Raw genomic sequence first — 20447 nt, 5'->3', positions numbered from 1 at the left:
CTGGAGTGTGGAGGCCAGCCACGTACTGAAAAAAGAAAAACAGAAACTAAAAACCAAAATTACCCAGTATTGATAGTAGCGCCCTCATGTAATTATGGTTGTCCAACGTGGTGGCATAAATCAGAACTATAATCCAAAAAACAAAACATTGAGGATGTTAAACTACAAAACGGACTTCTTGGCGGGAATCTGAAGCGTCATGTTAGCGGTTTTGTTTTATTTCCTCAAATTCGTGTGTGGGCGACTATTAATGGTGGATTATTAACCATTGAGTGTTCGTGAACGTGCATGTGGGTGTGGGCAAGTGAAGCAAAACAGTGCATCGTGATTCTTCTGGTTCTCTCAAGTTGTCCATAGGAGGTCTCAGTAAAGCACCACAACTTTACTGAGACTCAAAGGGTGGGAAGGGGTATCATCTATCATCCTTCATTATATCATTACTTGATCTCATTTTGTAACTCGTCGTTAGGCTCGTCGTATCACAATACTTGAAAATGGCACAAATCAAGTCGACCTCGACGTGTATTGCCAACATCATCAAAAAGCAGAAGAAACTATAGATGACCCACGCTGAACTGTCCCACCAAACTCAATGACGGGGGCGCTACCATCGTTCAACTATATGGTTTCCAACATGGCAAAAATCTGAACCAGCGATCCGGTATAGACGGTGGCGCCCCACTGTCAATGTCATCGACAGGACAGTCCAGTATTTTGGAACTATACAAAACACATTGACAGAGGGGCGCCACCATCGTTCAACTTGATAGTTTCCAAGGCAAATATCTGAACCAGCGATCTAGTTTCCGGTATTGACGGCGCGGTGGCGCCCTCATGTCAGTGTCACGGGTGAGACAGTTCGCTTAACGTTCGTAGACAGAGAATCCCTGTATAATATTATAATTCCAAAATGAAGAATGTTCACTAATTTTGTTTTTTAGCTTTCTGTATTCTCTGTTAAAAATAAAAAATACACGTGAAAGAATTATTTCGATACGTCAATTAGTTTCCAAGATATTGAATTTTAAAAGTGCGGGCGGCGGCCGGCCCGCCATTTTATGCGCGTGACGTCATATTACAACGACTGGCTCATATTTGTATGGGTGGAATCATGCAAACTGAATTAAGACCCACTTCCAGGCAACCGATTAAGCTGAAATTTCGCAAACACATGTAATTTGGATGACCATGCAATATTATGATGACATGGAGCTGATCTGATACCGTTTTCTCGACAAGCAAAAGTAAAGTCAAAGTTGGCACCGTCGACGCCCCAGTCGAGGCCGCGTCGCCTCCGCTGGGCGCTCGCGACGGTGACCCGGTGTGCGGTGTGTGTGCAGACGTGGACAACACGGCGTGGATCATCGGCGCGTGCGTGGCGGCGGCGCTGGCGCTGGGCGGCGGCGGCGCGCTGCTGGCGCTGCGTCGGCGCCGGGGCCCGCGCGCCGCCGCCGCGCCGCCGCCGCCGCCCGCGCCGCGCACCTCGCGCCCCGTGCGCGTCGCCGACTTCATCGACCACTACCGCCTCATGTCCGCCGACTCCGACTTCAGGTACGTCTGACGTCGTGGAGAACGCATCCGTTTTTGTACGCCCCCATTTNTTTTTCTCTATGTCCCTGTCTATACGTTAACGTTTCAGAATGGCCTGTGGCTTTTCAGCCAGTCATGGAACAGAAAATAATGTAGATGGCGCTATTGCTGTTCGTTCTTTCTTTTCTTCTCCTTTAACTTCAAATGTATTTTTTATTTGCTTAAAATAAATTCGCAATTAGCATTATTTCACTGCACTTCTCCCTAATTCCATAAAAGTCTCTTGAAAGCATAATGGCCGATCTAAAAAATATTCTTTTTTTTAATGTGAGGATTCTGTATAAATCAAGTTTCTTTTGCTGTAAACAAATTAAAAATTATAAATCATTACAAATACTGTTTGTTCAAAATTTCTATTTAAACATTTATTGTATTAATGCAAGTTGGGCATAAATATGTGTAAAATGTTCCGTTAATTTTTTTTAGTACTGTTTTCTAAATAAATCTAAATAACTCAACATCTTTAACAAGATGATAATGTGTTGATCCGGATGTTACGTAAATGGCAACTGTCATATTTTCAGTGTGTGAAATTCGTCAGTAGTGTGCGTGCGAAGGTATTCGCTTGTCGCGTTGCGGTGCGTGTGCCTTCTACAAATTGACTTTCATCGCCTCGTAAGTTTGTGAATTTCATTTATTTCAGTGTATTTAGTGATATACAGAATAAACTACCATTATGTGAGTGTACAACATAAAAAAAGGTTGCGAAAAGCAGCTGAATCCGCTCAAAATTTTTTGATCGGATCGTGTCGATGCGTCACCTTTGTGAGCCATTATAATCAAGCTCCACGTTATAATTCCAGAAAATTGCTACGTCTTGTGTATTTCGTAAGGCATTACTGTACGTTGGTATCTTCAAGAGCGTTAGTTGGATAAAGAAGTGGTGGAAAAGCAGGTATGAGTGCATTCTAACATTTCTAACCTAGCGTGTGGGCAGGAAGTGATACTTATTAGTGAGTTGCGTTACTAGCGAAGGCTCCCCGTGATTGGTAACAATTCTTCCTTGTCTTTATGTTGGTGATGATATTTTATTTTTATCTAACAAAGCATCGATTTGCTGTATACAGCATTACATTTTACCTTTTTCAATCATTATGAAATGAAAGTGGTACATATTATTTTTTTCATAACAATTCATAAAAATGTAACAAAGACTTGTTATCTGTCCTTTGAATTATTATTTTTAGCAAGTTTTTGATAACATAGTTTTATTGAGCAGTCTTTAGATGTTATCTCAATTGTTGTTGTTATACCCTAGCTACTTGTTATTGCTACTACACAGATATTAATTTGTTAAAGAAAACTTAACATCCATACATTTCACATTATTAGCTCACACAGCAAAGTTTATTCAACTTATTTATTTTAGTGTTATTGATGCTTATAATGACAATTGTGCTGCCTGGTTAAAATAAATATCAAGGAGCAAGCTATTTCTGACTAGACATATTTTAATTCCCATTATAAATAATCATCTCAAGCATTGTTAAAAGCTCACAATCATCCATATATTTAAAGTTTTTTATTAATAATTTCATAATGTTAACTAATTCTAGGCAAATTGATGTAGAATTATAGAAAAGAAATTATAGAATCATAAATAAATTTGATTTGATTTACAATTACGTATTCTGTTAAAAAAGGGTATTTTAGTTTCAAACACTCATGTTTTTAACTAAGACCTTTGAGCGTCCAAGTTGCATCTTTTTTGGCATTGTTTGTCACTTCACTAATATTATTGATTTTATGTGGAAAGCATTCTGTATAAATTAGATTTTCTCTGCTGTATGCAAAATTCAATACAATACTAATCACTTTAGCTTCCTGATAGTTGTATCCAGTGTGCTACCCTTTAATTCTAGCATCTTATTTGCTAACCTGCTTCCAGAAATATCTATCAAAGTCAGAATATAGAATAAACAACTGTATGAAATAATTATTTGATACCCACTTTGATTGAATTGATCGCAGTGTTTATAGTATGGCCTAATCAATTGCAGATTTAAAAAGTTACCTCATCCTCATTTGACAGATTTTTATGTGTTAGGCCATTCCTGATTCCACAGGTGACTGAATATTCAAGCAAATAAAAAGCATTTGCCAATGTTTACAACTTTACAACTGTGGCATAATTTTACACAATATTCAATTAGAACTTGACCCTACCAATCCTATCCTGCTTCAGTATCACTCCCTATACTAGCATAGTATTACAGACAGACTACAGCTGTTTTATTTTTAGGTAATGTAAAAAAATGTTATTCATTACTTTTTAGCATGATTTTGCAAATTTATTTGAAAAAGTTAAATTGCTAATGATGACAATTTCATTCCATTTGATGATTTTGTTAAACGACATTACGTCGGCTATCCGCTCATTGCGATTAGCCGCGGAGGTCGGGCGCGTCACATCGGCAGCGGATTTAGTAGGTCAGGTAGGCGGTTCTGGGTCAGGCCGGGGCCATCTCGCGGCACTTTTTGTGCATAAAGGGGCGGTGCGCGGGCGCGGGACGCGATCTAGGTCAATGGTAGCGGAGCAGCCCGCGCGCCCATCGAGCGCAGCAAGTGGGTCGCGCCGCACCGTGCCCCTCCGACCCTTTTGTCTATTGCGCTTTGATTGCCAAGCGATTATGGCCCGCGCCGTGCTCCTCCTTCGTCCTAGCGCACGCAGATGCCTTTATTTCACATAGGTCTCACAGCATCATCCATCAGTTTTCCCCATATTTCGTCGCGTCCTGTCACTTTAGTATTTTAGGCCAGACTGCGTAAATCTACATCTGGTTCAAATTCAATCAAAACCTGCGATTGTATAAACAACAACTTTTGCTTTTAATTTATGAGTCCACCGTTGAGACGTGGTGTACCTACGACCTCATAAAGGTAACGGCAAGGCGCTAGATGCAAGCCGCCACCAACCGGCCATTGTAGATATCATTGGGGGAGTTTTTAAACTTTCGCGTTCCATTTCAACCATCATTGCAGCATCGCAGCCGAAACGTCAAGTCGTGAAGTACATAATGTAACTCATTAATTAACGTCGCGTTAAGACCCGTGTCTTACTATTTTAATCATTGTGGGAGGCATATGTTCAACATTGGACGTCCCATGGCTGAAATGATGATGATGACTTAACACTGAGGCTTTTAAATATCGTCGCTTAATTTTGAGTCGATCGACAGCCCAAAAGGCTGAATAGATGCAAAATGAAATGGGTACTAACGTCGATATCTGTAGACGGGACAAGGTTGCTCCGCAGAACTAGGGCACGCGAGCTTAGGAATTAGTAATTAGACGTGCGCAAATGCAGTGCATGAAATACCCGTCACCAAGATGAATTTCTGTAATTTGTAGGTCATTTTACCTATAAATTCCACAAACTCCAAAGTAAACTTGGAATATACGTTTTTTGGCATAAATAAAGATACTTGCTTTATCGGCGAGAGTAGGCCGTCGCGGTTGCTGGCGCGGAATATACATTCCTGTGAGTGTGACGGACGAATACCGACGCAAAATTAAAAAGAATGGCCAGGCCAACTCATTGCGCGTCCAATTCTGACTTCATAGTTAATTTATGACTTTCTAAGATACATGCCTAAAACAAGTAAGTTTCATTCATGTAAGTCAATTTAGTTATTATTACCTATGCCGCTATTTGTAGTTGATCCATCTGATAAATCTGTTCAATTTTCAGTTTAGTCAAGCTTTGTTACCGACGTAGTGCTTTTAAGAATTTTCATGTTATATGGGCGATGAGCTGATGAAAGTAATGAAAATCATTAAACCCAAAAATTTCGTTCGCACATATCTTTTTTTTTTTTTTTTTGAAGGGACGCGCGCTGGTAGCTTGAGGAGCTTTTACAGCTTCACCGGGCAGAGTGGCGAGTACATAAGGTACTCTAGCCGTTTGACGATCGTCGGTGCGCGTGCCGACGAGGCCGAGTGTGGGCTTCGCGTAGCGAAGCCCAGGCTCGTCCGCGTCGGTCGCAGACCGACGTTCGCGATCGGGCCGTATCGAGCGCATAAGGCGCCCGATCAGTGGCGAACCCAATTAGAGGGTTGCCCACCGCGGTGTTGGACCAAAGTCCAGCCTACGGCAGGCTCACTCTAGTGGGCCTATTGATGTGCCGTTCCCGAGAACGCTCTCCCTACTGAGAATATTCTCGGGAGCGCTCCCGGGAGCGTTCTCCTAAGTGAGAAAGGTTGAGAATCATGTTTTTCAAATGGAAATAAACAAACTTTCATAAGTAAAATAGCATTAAATTAAGTCGACAGATAAGTGTATATTAAACAATACACTCTATTTGCAGTGAAAGGCTATATTCCCAGTGTTCCCGAGAATATTCTCGGGAACTTTCTCGGCAATATTCTCGGCAACTGCACGTTTATTATATTTTATTTTTTTCGTCGTGAAATAGCGTTTTAATGATATGTAAGATGACAGAAATTTCTTTTAACACGTAATTAAATATTGTAACTGTCCATTTTTTCGTTTTTAACACGTTTTTATTAGGTCGTCGTGTATGTAACTAACTATGTAATTGAATCTTAGAATCTGAATTACACGCACTTCTAAGTCTTGTATCATCATGAAACTTGGCAATTATATGTATATTAGATGACAATACAATATTGTGGTACCAGCTGGTCTGATGAAGGGACTGGAAGGTGGCCAAAGGAATTCCTAAACGAAACGGCGGAATCCATCGAGTTTGGGTTCATTGGATTTGTATTTTCGAGATCTTTAAGTGCTAGATAATGTCCAGGGTCCTAATGATGGAGTCAGGAGATGGCCATAGGAACTCCTAAACGAAACTGCGGAAACTCATCGAGTTGGGTTCGTTGAATTTGTCTTTTTGAGCACTTTAATGCTAGATGATGTCCATGGTCCTAATGATTTTTGGCCTTTTGGTGCTGTTAGTAATTAAAAGCGTGTTTTTAGTTTTTTAAATTATTCTTATTTGACATTAAGGGGATATTTCACAATCGCTTAGTAAGGGCCTGTTTCGCCATTTCTGGATAAGTTGTGGATAGCTTGTCTGACGGATCATTTTACACATTTTTATAGAAAATACGTGCTAGCTAGATTGATCCCACACCTATCGAATATATTCCGGACATTAGTCTATACCAGATTAGAATGGTTCTCAAACAGCTGGAAAACAACAAGGCACCGTAATCAGCTTCTGAAAGCAGGCGGAACGCCGGTACTAAAGGCTTTTCAGAAGCTGCTCGATTCCGTCATCCTCAAGGGAATAACACCTACGGCATGGCAAAGAGGTATGGTGATACTCATCTTCAAAGAAGGCGACAAGACCTTGTTGAAGAATTATAGACCCATTTCGCTTCTGAGCCATATCTACAAGCTGTTTTCGATAGTCATTACGAATTGTCACGCTAGCAGGCTCGACGACTTTCAGCCCCCCGAACAAGCCGGTTTCCGAAAAGGCTTTAGTACCATAGACCATAATAATATACGCTACGGCAGATTATACGGAAGATCAAGGAGTATAATCAGCCACTTTGTATTTGTGAACTATGAGAAAGCCTTCGATTCGATTGAGACATGGGCAGTGCTGCAGTCTCTCCAACTGTGCCAAATTGACTATCGATACATTAAAGTGTTGAAAGTCTTGTACAAATACGCCACAGTGACAGTCTGTTTCAAGATCAGGACCCGAAACCTATCCAGTTGCAGCGCGTTGCAGTGAGACAGGGAGACGTCATCACCATCGCCCTTGAAGATGTTTTTAAGCTTCTGGGCTAGAGCGGATTCAGCAAAAATCTCAACGGCGAGCACATCACCCAGATAACAGACGATATCGTAGTCATGGCCGAGATCGTGGACGATTTAGGCACAATGCTCGATGGCCTCAATAGAGTCTCTCAACGAGTGGGTCTCAAAATGAACATGGACAAGATTTAAAAATCATGTCTAAAGACCGTGTTGCACCCACTCCTCTAAAAGCTGGAGACTCTACACTCAAAGTTGTTGACAATAATGTATACCTGGGACAAACAGTCCAGTTACGTAGGTTCAACTTCGAAAAAAGATCAATCATCGAATCCAGCTCAGCTGGGCAGCCTTCGGGAAGCTTCACGATATTTTTACGCGGCGTCTCCGTTGGGTTGCCGCTCCGCTTTAAATCCGCTTTGAATCCACTTTAAATCCGCTTTGAATCCGATTGCAATCCGCTGGGGTGGCAAGGGCCTTAAAACTCAGAGGCACACTGATGTTCAAATACCGTAGCCGAGTCCTAAACCCGCGGTACGCGTTCGCCACGAAAAGAGTGAGCAAGACAGCAATATCTCACTCACACGTGTCATGCATTGTTTATAATGACTAGTCTTAACGCCCAGTTTCGAAACATTACAAATAATATCACATATAAACAACAATATTAAAATTAAAACTAAATGTATGCTATCGAGAACACTGAGAATATTCTCGGGAGCGTTCTCGGTTCTCGAGAATATTCTCACTGGGAATATTGCCGGGAACGAGAACTTTCTCAGCGGCACATCTCTAAGTGGGCCCGACGCACATATCTCTTGCTTATTGTTGTCTTTATGCGCAAAGGTCCATTCGCATTTCGCTCTAATGGTTTTTCGCGCTTGTGAATTCGCTCAAGTCTCTTTCACGCAACCGACGGCGCTTTACGCGTGAAGCGCCGATGTAACGTGCTCTCGAGTTAAATGATAAGTAACCTAAGAACGGGTTGAGAAGTTTGTAGTTGAGCTGAGCAATGAGAAGTCAGAGTAGGACTGGTTATATAACCATTTGAAAGTCATCTACCCTTTCAATTCCTCGGACATTGCATCGTCTATTTTGCTTAATTTTTTCCCTACACGATATTATTGTATCATTGAAGTGAAATAAAACGAAGCAGTACATTGCATCTTGGATTCCCTTCAGGAATCTTTAAAACGATGGAATTTCACTCAAACCTATTGAAATGGAATCCAATGCCCTATCGCTACTGATAAGAATTAGGGTAGGTCATAGTCACTGAAACATGGAGTTGAAGAGAAGTTTTACGACCTCAAAACCATCGTAGGCACGTTAAAATATTGCCATACCTGGACCACTTGCTGAAGTATTCAAGGTAAATAAAGAGAGAGAAAAATAATCTTACGATAAAGAAATACAAAGTAAACATGTAATTATGTACATAGATAGATTATGTGTCTGACGTCAAGCGGTCGCGATCTGGATGCGGTCGGGACGATTAACGAAAAATCACGTAGGACAAGCAGAAGGGCGGCGAGGGCGGGCGGGGTCGTCGACCGGGCTGGGCCGACGAGCCCTCGCGCGCTCCGAGGGCACGGGACTCCTAGGGGATGACGCGCCGCGCGGTCACTGACTCGGCCGGAGTCAATAAACCCATCGCATCATCATGATGCGAGCGAGCTCGAGCAGTCCTACAAAACACACCTGTAAATCCGCCATTGATGCGATATTATCATATTATTACCTATTTATCATTTTGGCGCTTAGAGGTCGCATTAGTTTTAAACTTAGCTAGGTTATCTATCCATTTATTGTTATTCTATAATGTAATTAAGAAGCACTAGCACTACGTAACATGTTATCAATAGCCTGACTTATTCCCGTTATTAAATTATTACATAATAATAAGTAAGTTATGTTTTGTTTTTGTAATTTTTTTGCTTTTACAATTTTAAACGGTTCCATAAAGTTTCCGCGTCATAAATTAGGCGCTTATAATAGGTCGTATCTTGTCGTATGCTTATAACGTGAAATAGCTCTTAATTGCTTAGCTACCTACTACCTATTTAGTGAATCAAACAATGCTTGAGCCGGTTACTAAGCAATTTATCAACTTTCCTCGGATCATAATATTGGGCACGCGATAATCGATTTCGCATAGATGCATTTCTATGCACACTTCTATGGCCGGCGTAGGCGCGCGATCTCGCTGCTAATTAGCTAATGAGAGCGCTGCCGCCGCGGCGACCTTGCGCCGGCCCAAGGTCCCGGCGGCCGCCGACCTCGCGCCGCGACGCTATCGACCGCCACGTCGCCGCAACACCACACGACGCGACGCTTCAATCATGTCGTCATCCGTCATCCTACGCTTCGCCTCTCGAAACGGACTATGTTCGCGTGCGCGTTTGAAACGTGACGGCTGCAGATGCCGCTCTATTTTTGGAGTCGGCTCCAGATGTGATGTTCGAGTAGCGTATCGATTCATCGAGAGGTGATCGAGCGAGGACACGTTACGGATCGGCCGCGGGTCGCGGGGCGGGGCGGGCCGGGTCTACGGCCGGCGCGGGCGACGACCGTCAGGATCACCTGCCCGCCGCCGCCCGACGCTGCGATATACCATCTATCTTTTAAATAAAACAAACCCAAACCAATCTATGACAAACCTTCTACTGTTTACTTGTAATCCTTGGAAACATTAACATAATATAATACTTAATTCAATACAACAACATTTGTTTCTGAATTATACCGATCTTGTCGTGACAAGGAAGAGTTGCCGTAAATTGTTTAAAACACTTTGCGAACAGTTTACGTGATTTAATGCTTACTATCCATGGTATAATCATTATATTTACTCAATGGTTACTACTTTTTAGTCATCTTCCGCTTTGCACTGGAGGGAAGTCAATCCTTAACTTAGAACTCCTGCTATATTCTTTAATTTCGTTGCGGGTGACAGTTTAACTTCCTCCCCGGGACACAGACTTGCCCTTCACTGGTTGAGTTTTTATTGGCGGTCAAACTATGGTTCCTGGTTGTACAGAAGTTGCTTGTTAAGAGTCTTTTACTATTTACTCTTACAAATCATTTTCGTACAAAATACGATTTCAGTTCACAGAAACTAATAGTATTCAAATTCGTTTATTTCTTTAACTTAGCCTAGTTCAGTTACAAGTTGTTGGAGCTTCCTTTTAAGCAACAGATGTTGCTTGTGCTCCTAGGAAGCACCGGTCTATTCGTCTTAGGTCACCGTAAATTGTGACTCCATCATTTTCTAACCATGTAATCTTCTCCTAGTTAGCTCACAATCTTACGTTGACATAACATTATTGTTCTGTTAGCTAACCGACTTCAAAAGAATAAGAGGTTCTCAATTTGCGGGTTTTGGTCAGTAAAATATAGGTTCAATGAACTGCCACCCTGCCAAGCCAAGTGCCAAGGTTAAGAAATGTTTAACATATTTTATTTCATCTCTTTTTTAAGTCCTTTTTTTTTAAGATAAGTTTTGTGTGACTTGAAACATACAATCGAATTAAAATGAACAAATATTCGTTCCTCAGAGCCGTCGGCGGGGCGACCGCGTGCGGAACAATCGCGCGCAGCGGCAACAGCGCGAGCGCGGGGCGGCGAGGCTCGGCGCGGGTGGCGGCCAGTGGGCACACCGGCGGCAAGACGGACAGCGCGCGGCAGCCGGGGCCCGCGCGCAGCGCCTCGGGGCGGGCGCCCGTCCCCCCGCCGAGGCGACGCTGGGTCCCGCCCTCCTCGCTGCGACACCACGATGTGCTCGACGGAGATGCCAAGCACGACATCATATTCCGGAAGGTGCGTGCGACGGACGAGCCCGACCGAACGTTTCTCGCAGACGTCGTCGGCTAATGCCGGTTTCCGTTTCCAGGTTCGCGGTATCCTCAACAAGCTCACACCCGAGAAGTTCCAAAAGCTGAGCGATGACTTGCTCGGGCTCGAACTCGACTCGGACAAGGTGCTCAAGGGCGTCATCCTTCTCATCTTCGAGAAGGCGCTGGACGAGCCCAAGTACTCGTCCATGTACGCGCAGCTGTGCAAGCGGCTGAGCGAGGAGGCGCCCAACTTCGAGCCGCCCGGCCAGCCCTGCACCTTCAAGCTGCTGCTGCTCAACAAGTGCCGCACCGAGTTCGAGAACCGCGCTCAGGTACGCTCCCCTCCCAGGTGCCCTCCCCGCCCTCCCCGCGGCGCGCGCCCCGACCTGACGCTCACGCACCTCTGTCCCGCAGGCCTTCGCCGCGTTCGAGGACAAGGCCCTGAGCCCGGAAGAGGAGGAGAAGCGGCATCTCGCCAAGTGCAAGATGCTGGGCAACATTAAGTTCATCGGCGAGCTCGGCAAGCTGGAGATCCTGGCGGAGTCGATCCTGCACCGATGCATCCAGAACCTGCTGGCGCGGCGCGCGGCCGCCGACCACCACGAGGACCTGGAGTGCCTGGCGCAGCTGGTGCGCACGTGCGGCCGCGTGCTGGACTCGGAGCGCGGCCGCGGCCTCATGGAGCAGTACTTCGCGCGCATCGAGACGCTGTCCGCGTCGCGCGAGCTGGCGCCGCGCATCCGCTTCATGCTGCGCGACACCGTGGAGCTGCGCCGCGGCGGCTGGGTGCCGCGCGCCGCCGTCAGCGCCGAGGGGCCCGTGCCCATCCACCAGCTGCGCGGCGACGACGAGCCGCCGCGGCGCGAGCGCGAGCGCGACCGGGAGCGCGAGCGCGAGCGCGACTCGCTGTTCCGCGGCGGGCTGCGCGCGCGCCCGCTGGACGACGTGCTGGCGGGCCTGAGCCTGCAGCCGGCCGCGGCGCTGGTGCCGCCGGCCGACAAGCTGTTCGGCAACGGCTTCGCGCGCGACGCCTTCCGCCAGCGCTCGGCGCCCAACTACTACCCGCGCCAGCAGCCCTACAAGCAGGCGGCGCCCAAGGAGGCGGGCGGGCGCGCGGGCAAGGCGCGCGTGTACGCCGTGGGCGCGGCGGCGCTGAGCGACGTGCAGATGCGGCCGGCGGCCAACTCGCTCATGTTCACCGCCAACCGCCTGTCGCGCCCGCCCGCGCTGCCGCCCGTGCAGCCCAGTGAGTGCCGGCATTCTGTATACTATCTTCTTCCCTATTCATATTCTGATAAAAACATTTATACAAAAATAAACTTAAGGAAATTTCCTATATTTGACGTTCTGACAATTTTTTTTAGAAATCAATAGTTTAGGCTTAAGATCGCCTCAAAAAAAAAAAATTCGTAAAGAGCACATCGAAATCTATATAAATACCAATTTTCAAAACCCCCGAAAAACATTCCAGGCAAAACTACCAAATAACTTGACTAATAATCTTGAGTAAAGAACTGTCTTCTCCCGTGTCAGAAATCGCGGTGCGTCCTGTCCCGTGGGGTTTGCTGCGTTATTTATTTTTATTTGACAATAGCGTGTATCACTGAGCGGTTCCGTTTTGTTTGTAGATATGCTGACGCCGGCGTTCGCGAGCGCGCCGCCCATCATAAAGGAGCCGACTATCACTATCAAACCCGCTCCAGACAAAAAGGATAAACCTAAAAAAGACAAGGTAAAATCTTTATCACCCGACTGCGCCAGAAGGTGGGTTATGTTTTTCGAGTGTATGTATGTATATTTGTTTGGTACAGCCTACAGCCTAAACGGTTTGACCGATTTTGGCGTGAGAGGTGTCGTTAGATTTGTCTTAATCGTGAGAGTGACACTGGCTATATTTTTGACAAAAATCAAAATGGCGGACTTTGGGGGGCCATAATTTCTTAAAAAAATTTTTCACCACCTTGAAGTGTCATACCGATCATCTTAGGTGAAAAAGACTATAAGGCTGAGTTGTCTTGTTTTTATCTTTTTAGTTCATTTGACGCAGTTGGGTTTTTTTTTCAATTGTCACTTGAATTGATCGAGAATTGGGGAGTTGACAAATTTGCGTGTACTCCAACGAGCGTAGTCCACTCGCCTCCGTCAGAACCATGAATTAAAACGGCGTTNAGTCCACTCGCCTCCGTCAGAACCATTAATTAAAACGGCGGTCTTGTCGCGATGTGCACACAGGGCGTGAACAAGGAGGAGGCGTGCCGGCTGGCGCTGGAGGTGACGGAGGCGCTGGCGGCGGAGTGCGGCGACCCGCGCGCGCCGCCCGACGACGACGCCGGCTGCGCGCCGCTGCGCCGCCTGCAGGAGCTGCAGCTGCCCGACAAGGTGCGTGCACTAGGAGCGGTGGACGTCGACAGTGCATCACCCGCTCGGTTCCAGTTTCCGTCGGGAGATTCGAGTCCTCGCGTACGAATATTCATTACTGAGGATCGATTTCAGAGGTGCCAACGGATGTTACGGTATCGTTTCCGGCGGTTTCGCGTTCAACTCATTCTAAGCATATCGGATTTAAAAAAAAATGAAGTGTGAATTAACCGAAGGAGTGATTTTTCTCGCAGGTGCTGCGGCGCGTGATCACGTCGGTGCTGGAGCACGCGCTGGCGGCGCCGGGCGGGGCGGCGGGCGGGGAGGCGGGCGAGGGCGCGGCGGCGGCGGAGGGCGCGCGCGCCTGGGCCGCCTGCGAAGTCGTGCGCGCCGTCAAGGTGACCCTCCTTTGCATGTTTCCTCGGTATTCTGACAAAAATTTAACAATAATCTCCGATCTTGCCATCGCGAATGACATGCTTTTTGTGAATCGTTCGACGGGGATGAGCGCTGATAGGGTCCAAAAGATAAGGAGACACGAAAAGTGCTCCATAAGGGCTACCTTTTCTTTTTTATTATTTACTATATTTTGACGTTCATAAGTGCCACATGTGGTCTAAACTGAATAAATAAAGATTTTTGGGTTTCCCCCATAAATCGTGTGACGATGGGAGTTCGTGAGCTTCCGCGCACTCCCGGATCCTCGCGTGTAACCTCGCTTTGTGTGTGCGCAGCGGGCGCCGGTGACGGAGGCGCTGCGCGCGCTGGCTTGCGGCGCGGCGGCGGCGGCGGAGGAGGCGGGCGCGCGGCGCCGGTTGGTGGCGCTGCTGGCGGCGGCGGTGCGCGCGCGCGTGCTGGCGCTGGGCGAGCTGGGCGCGTGGTGCGAGGGCGGCGCGCACCACCCGCTGCTGCTGGACGCGCTGCAGGAGCTGCGCGCGCTGCTGGGCGAGGAGCGGCTGCGGCGGCTGCTGGACGACACCAAGATCGACCTGGGCTCGTACGCGGTGGCGGCCGAGGGCGCGGCGGCCATGGAGGCGCTGGAGGCGCGCGGGCTGGGCGCGCTGGTGCCGCAGCTCCGGCTGCAGGCGCAGCTGCAGCGCCAGCTGGCCGCCGAGCCCGCGCCGCAGGCGCTCTACCGCTGGATCAAGGTACGCCAGCGCGACGCGGTACGGTGACGGGACTCGGAAGAGTGAATGTTCGTTATAGCAAAATACGTCTGCTAAGTAATTTTGTAAATTTGTCTACCTTCTGCTTGATCACTGTCTAAATGCGTAAGAGGACGCCAGTCACCTGTTGTAAATTTTTTTCAAAATGTGATCGTTTGAAATGACTATATAGTCATTTTCAACTGAGATGATTCCCGTGACACTTCTTCCGTACGACGATGCGTAACTATTTTTGAAAAATATTTGAATAATCATTGATTTTTTGTATATTTCTTAAATGAAAATAAAAAGTATTTTATGATTAAAAAAATAAGTGCATCTCATAAAATATGTAGCAATAATCTACTTTTATCAGTTGATAGAAAAAAACATATTTTTAATTAAGATATGAAACGTGTCAAATGAAACGGAGGGCTCAGTGTGAGCTTACATCAAACGTCGCTAGCGAGCGCGTTAAAAAAAATATTAAAGAACTAAAATCTTCATATATTATATGAAGATTTTAGTTCTTTAAGTTTCCTCTGGGGGCGCCGTACAATTCGTCATACATAATGTCACTTTTACGCAGTCGACATCGAACGATTTTGACGTAAACTCACACTACGCCGCGCCCCGGAACAGTAATGAGACACAGAACTCCTAACACGCGATCCCCGCAGAGCAACGTGGAGCCGGGCGTGCGCGGCAACGCGGCCTTCGTGTCGACGCTGGTGGCGCTGCTGGCGGGCCACGTGACGGGCGCGGCGGGCTCGGCGGCGGCGGGCGCGGACAAGGCGGCGCTGGAGCGCGAGAAGGCGCTGGTGGAGGAGTACGCGCCGCTGCTGACGGCGCTGCTGACGCGGCCCGAGCTGCAGCTGGCGGCCGTGTACGCCGTGCAGGTGCACGCGCACCGCCACCGCTACCCCAAGGGCATGCTGCTGCGCTGGTTCATGTACCTGTACAACCTGGAGGTGTGCGAGGAGGACGCCTTCCTGCGCTGGCGCGAGGACGTCACCGACGCCTACCCCGGCAAGGGCGAGGCGCTGTTCCAGGTGCGTGGGGGCCCGGCTCTGTACGGCTAGCACGAAAAACTTTCGAGTTCAAATCGTTTGCGTACTCGAATCGCCATCAAAAGATTTAGTAAGAAAACTACAACAGCGCCCTTGTGAACGTGTCGTAAAGTGAACTTAGTATGAGATGTGGTTGCACGAAACTTATTTTGAGAATCAAGATTGTCACGTTACGTTTAATTTGAAGATTGAGTATCGAATTTTATCGAATACGCAAACGATTCGAAGACGAAAGTTGTTCATGCTAGAGGTACTGGCTTCTCTTTCGAAATTCGAATTCGTTCGTTTTGTGAGTGGGCTTGAGAAAATCTCTTTTGTTACGCGTCCGAGACCCGAGTGTCGCTTTGATCCTGTCGCTGATGAGACTCGTTTGCCTGAACGGTCCAGTCGTTTGGTATAAAGTTTACCGGGAGTTCAAATTTGTATTCATATACAGGGTGGAAACGATAAATGATCTCACTCGATTATTTCTAAACTATGTAAGATATCGAAAAACTTGTTACTGATCCTGAAATAGCTTCACGAGCTCTATTCAACGGTACCAATGATAGGTTACAAAATAAACTGGATCTATCCGAAAATACAATGTTTCCAGCTTCCATACATTTAGTAAAATCACTTAATATTAAAAACTGAGGAGGCTGAAAACATTGAATTTTCGAATAGATCCAGTTAATTCTGTAACCTATTACTGATACCGTTAGAAAGAGCTCGTGAAACTCTTTCAGGATCAGTATAGATGACCCACGCTGAACTGTCCCGCCAAACTTAATGACGGGGGGGCGCTACCATCGTTCAACTATATGGTTTCCAACATGGCAAAAATCGGAACCAGCGATTCGGTATTGACGGTGGCGCCCCGCTGTCAATGTCATCGACAGGACAGTCCAGTATTTTGGAACTATAACAAGTTTTTCGATATCTTGTGTAGTTTAGAAATAATCGAGTGAGATCACTTATCGTTTCCACCCTGTAGATTTAGATGTGCTCTTCCCGATTTTCACCCTAAGGGGGTAAAACGGGTTTCGCGCGTACGAAGTAAATCAGTCTAAATCGATTTTAAACGACGTGTGCTATGATCCCTCACAAAGATTTTTATTTATTTACTAGCGGCCGCCCGCGACTTCGTACGCGTGGATCCCGTTTTACCCCCTTCATCTATCTTACGCGATTTAGATTTTTTCATACAAATGTTTTTTCCCGCCAACTCCCGTTCCCGTAGAAATTTTGTAATATCCTGTTGTAACTAAGCTTTAAGTTTACTAAGGTAACTGCATGCCAAATTTCAAGCGTCTAACTTAAGCGGTTTAGATTTTTCATACAAAAGGATTTTCCCGCTAATTCCCGGTTCCGTGGGAATTCCTAAGTATACCATAACCTGCCCAGGAGTATGAAGAATATTGTACCAAGTTTCGTTAAAATCCGTCAAGTAGTTTTTGTTTCTATAAGGAACATACAGACAGACAAAAATTTTACTGATTGCATTTTTGGCATCAGTATCGATCACTAATGAATGACCCCCTGATAGTTATTTTGAAAATATATTTCATGTACAGAATTGACCTCTCTACAGATTTGTTATAAGTATAGATAACTAGCTTTTGCCCGCAGCTTCACCCGCGTGAAATTTAGTTTGTCACAGATCGTCTTAAAGTATAGCCTATATGTTCATCTAACTTATAAACAATAATACTGTGAAGTTTCATCAAAATCCGTTCAGTAGTTTTTGTGTGAAAGAGTAACACAAACATCCAGACATCCAAACTTTCGCATTTATAATATTAAAATAGGATAGTGACAAGTTAGGCAACAGGTGAACGACTTTATATAGGTTCCCAGATGTTCACTCATCACGAGATTCACAGGTCACCCTGTGTGCAGTCAGTGTAGTCTCGGCGTGGTAGCGTGGTACTTGGTAGTGACGTGCGGCGTGTTGCAGGTGAACACGTGGCTGACGTGGCTGCAGCAGCAGGAGTCGGAGGACGAGGAGGCCGAGGACTAGAGCCGCCCTCCGGCCGCCGAGGACTAGACGCCGGCACCGCCCTCCGGCCGCCGACTAGACGCCGGCACCGCCCTCCGGCCGCCGACTAGACGCCGGCACCGCCCTCCGGCCGCCGACTAGACGCCGGCACCACCCTCCGGCCGCCCGCCCCCCCGGCCGCACCGCTTTTATTTCGCGCTCATCTCATATAAATATAATTAAGCCAAATAGTTAAAAATACCTACCTTTGTTACCCTTTAACGCTAGACCCGCCGCGCCCGGCGAATCCAGTGTTAAATAGGTCAATTTTTAGGTTATACTACGTAAACGAATATTAGTATCTCGAGATAATTTTTTGTAGGCCTTTTACTCGATTTTGATACTTTTTACAAATGTATACAATGTATAGTGTTCGTTTGGACGTATGATTGCACCCCGATCTGCCCCCTTCCTGCAGTGAGCGTTTTAGTTAAAATTGTAAAATATATATATATATATGTATGAAGAACTTAAATCAATTTTTATTAATAATATCATGATCATTTATTTTCAATGCTAAATGGACTTAGTGATAAACTGTAAGAATGCTTAAATTTCATTGTATTATCAAATTTTAGAATTTTATAACTAGATAAACAAAAAACGAAAAAAAAAGCTAATAATTCCCTCGGGCATAAGAAATGTATGTTGAGTGAGTTGTAAAGTTGTGAAGTGAAGCCAGGTTGAGAGCCACATTGGTCAATATGTATTGTATTCACGATGAGAAATAAACTTCAGTGTAATTTATTACTGAAATGGTTTTCATTATTTTTCAAAATGTTCTTTAGGCACCGTGACGGCTGACGGTAGTGTTTAATGCATTGATTTTACTGGCGGTAATAAAAATAAAACTTATTGAACAAACAAAATTGAATAAAAACCGATTACTTTAATTTTTTGCGTGTTTTGTCTGTTATATAACTTGCTGTTCCTACCAACCTTTGATACAACATTAGGCGTCCGTGTCGTCTGTAAGATACAGTGTCACTTGACCCTACGTCATTGATACTAGTGACATTTAAAAGTTACGAGTTGACATGAATAAATAGAAGTCAATGAATCAGTTAACTCCAAGTTTGAGACTTCAATACAATAAAGTCTTCAATTTTATGATACGAGATAATTTATAGGGTTTAATGGAAAAATACAAATGCAGCAGTGTAATAAAATATGTCTAAGTAAGGAAGGATATTTAACTACTGGGAAATTTACTCATGAATAGGTACTTACAAAAAAAACTATGTTTAAAAAAACTGACATAATATTGACTCCAAAAAGTTAAAAAAAAAGTTACGTCATTTCATTAGGAGAAACATAATATGACCATGATTGATATCAGTCACATTAGTAAAAAAAAATACAGCAATTTCATAGGCAAAGGTCTCTTTATTTAGAACAATAAAATCCATTATTTGTGTCACATTGTTTTTTTTGTTTATCTTAAAATCAACAATTCAACTACAATAAATTTACTACATTTACTATAAACCTATGTGTGTAACATGTGTTTAAAGCACTGTGAAATCGTGAACTCCCATCAGTTAATAATATATTGCATGAGATTGTAAACTAAACAGTGGGTTAGGTTAGATAATAATCTGACTAATGTCAAATCATAATCTGATGGGAGTTCACAATTTTACAGCGACACACTATAATAAAATTATAATGACTTCATATCTAGTTACACTTGAAAACCGCCTTGTTCCAGGATCAGTGGAGCTGCAACAAGTAATTGGACTGTTATTCTTCATTTCAAAGAAGGCACTGACCATTGCGCTGACACTGGTTTATTATTCGGGCAAACTATCAGCCGAGTCTGTTACTGTAGTCTGCGTGCTTCAAAAAATCCAGGCACATCCAAGTCTACCATAATAAGTATTTTTTTTTATAAAAATAAAAATACAAACCTCTGGTGAAAATTTGCAATAAGTAAGAAACTTGTGCCAAAAATTACTACTGAAAAATGTTGAGGTTAAGTAAGAAATATTAAAAATTAACCTACTAATATTTTTTCATGAGATGGGCTACTATTTCTGATATTCTTGGACATACTCTCCTATCTGTGACTAAGACAATGGAAGGAAATAACCAGTAGAATCGTTTAACTACCGAGATGGATGATAAACTCACCGATTCTAATAGCAGCGCATAACACACAGAAAGTTATAACACTATTAATTGTATTCTCCCGAGCTTGACGCTTTTCTTCCAAAGGGTCGACTCTCTCGCCATACGGTAAACGAAACATGATCAAATGTTTAGTTCAAATGTTAAAAATTGATAAATGCTTTCTGCNATTTCTACTACTCTATTATGTAAATTATAACAAAAATGTCAATGTTCAGTTTTAAATTAAAATAAAATTAATTTCATTTAAAAAAAGTTTTCACATTGTAATTAACAATATTCTCAAATATATTTTAATTAAGAAAAAATGAAAATATGAAGGAAACAGGAGCAGCGACATCTAGAGCGTTTTAGGGTAGTTAAAAAGTATTTGAATTTATTCACCGATGTCGCTGTTTGGAAGGAAGTTTCACTTCGATGACCGTTGTATGGAAGTTTCTTCACCCTGACCATAGAGAAAAATTAATACTTATCCATGAAGCTAAAGATAAAAATGGAGGCCAGACTTGGAACAAAAACTTGAGTCAAATACCTACTTATCTCTATCTCGCTCTCTGTGGGCCGACC

At 44.7% G+C, this 20447-nt stretch overlaps 1 protein-coding gene and 1 long non-coding RNA gene across 3 annotated transcripts; one reads left to right on the top strand and one right to left on the bottom strand.

Moving 5' to 3' along the window:
* The first annotated feature begins 2098 nt into the window (after window positions 1-2098).
* On the top strand, window positions 2099-18619 carry NAT1 (N-acetyltransferase 1). 2 transcript variants are annotated; one of them, XM_028301679.1, is made up of 10 exons: window positions 2099-2205; window positions 10879-11140; window positions 11214-11489; window positions 11572-12403; window positions 12786-12889; window positions 13390-13536; window positions 13770-13913; window positions 14250-14663; window positions 15341-15712; window positions 17670-18619. In XM_028301679.1, the coding sequence occupies exons 3-10, from the start codon at window positions 11364-11366 to the stop codon at window positions 17730-17732; spliced, it is 2202 nt and encodes a 733-aa protein (XP_028157480.1). In that variant the 5' UTR covers window positions 2099-2205; window positions 10879-11140; window positions 11214-11363; the 3' UTR covers window positions 17733-18619. The 2 variants fall into 2 exon arrangements, with proteins under 2 accessions (XP_028157480.1, XP_028157481.1); XM_028301680.1 differs by lacking the exon at window positions 2099-2205 and adding an exon at window positions 2403-2485.
* Window positions 18620-19171: 552 nt separating this feature from the next.
* LOC114350765 (uncharacterized) lies at window positions 19172-20051 on the bottom strand. The gene is made up of 2 exons (XR_003655735.1): window positions 19884-20051; window positions 19172-19472 (listed from the first exon to the last, which is right to left on the bottom strand). It is a non-coding gene; the product is annotated as an uncharacterized LOC114350765 (long non-coding RNA).
* Window positions 20052-20447: the final 396 nt, after the last annotated feature.

The sequence above is a fragment of the Ostrinia furnacalis genome, unplaced genomic scaffold (assembly GCF_004193835.3).
Source record: "Ostrinia furnacalis isolate ACB-3 unplaced genomic scaffold, ASM419383v2 OfSCF0971, whole genome shotgun sequence".
NCBI classification, from domain to species: Eukaryota; Metazoa; Arthropoda; class Insecta; order Lepidoptera; family Crambidae; genus Ostrinia; species Ostrinia furnacalis.
This window is presented reverse-complemented; position numbering and strand designations above follow the sequence as displayed.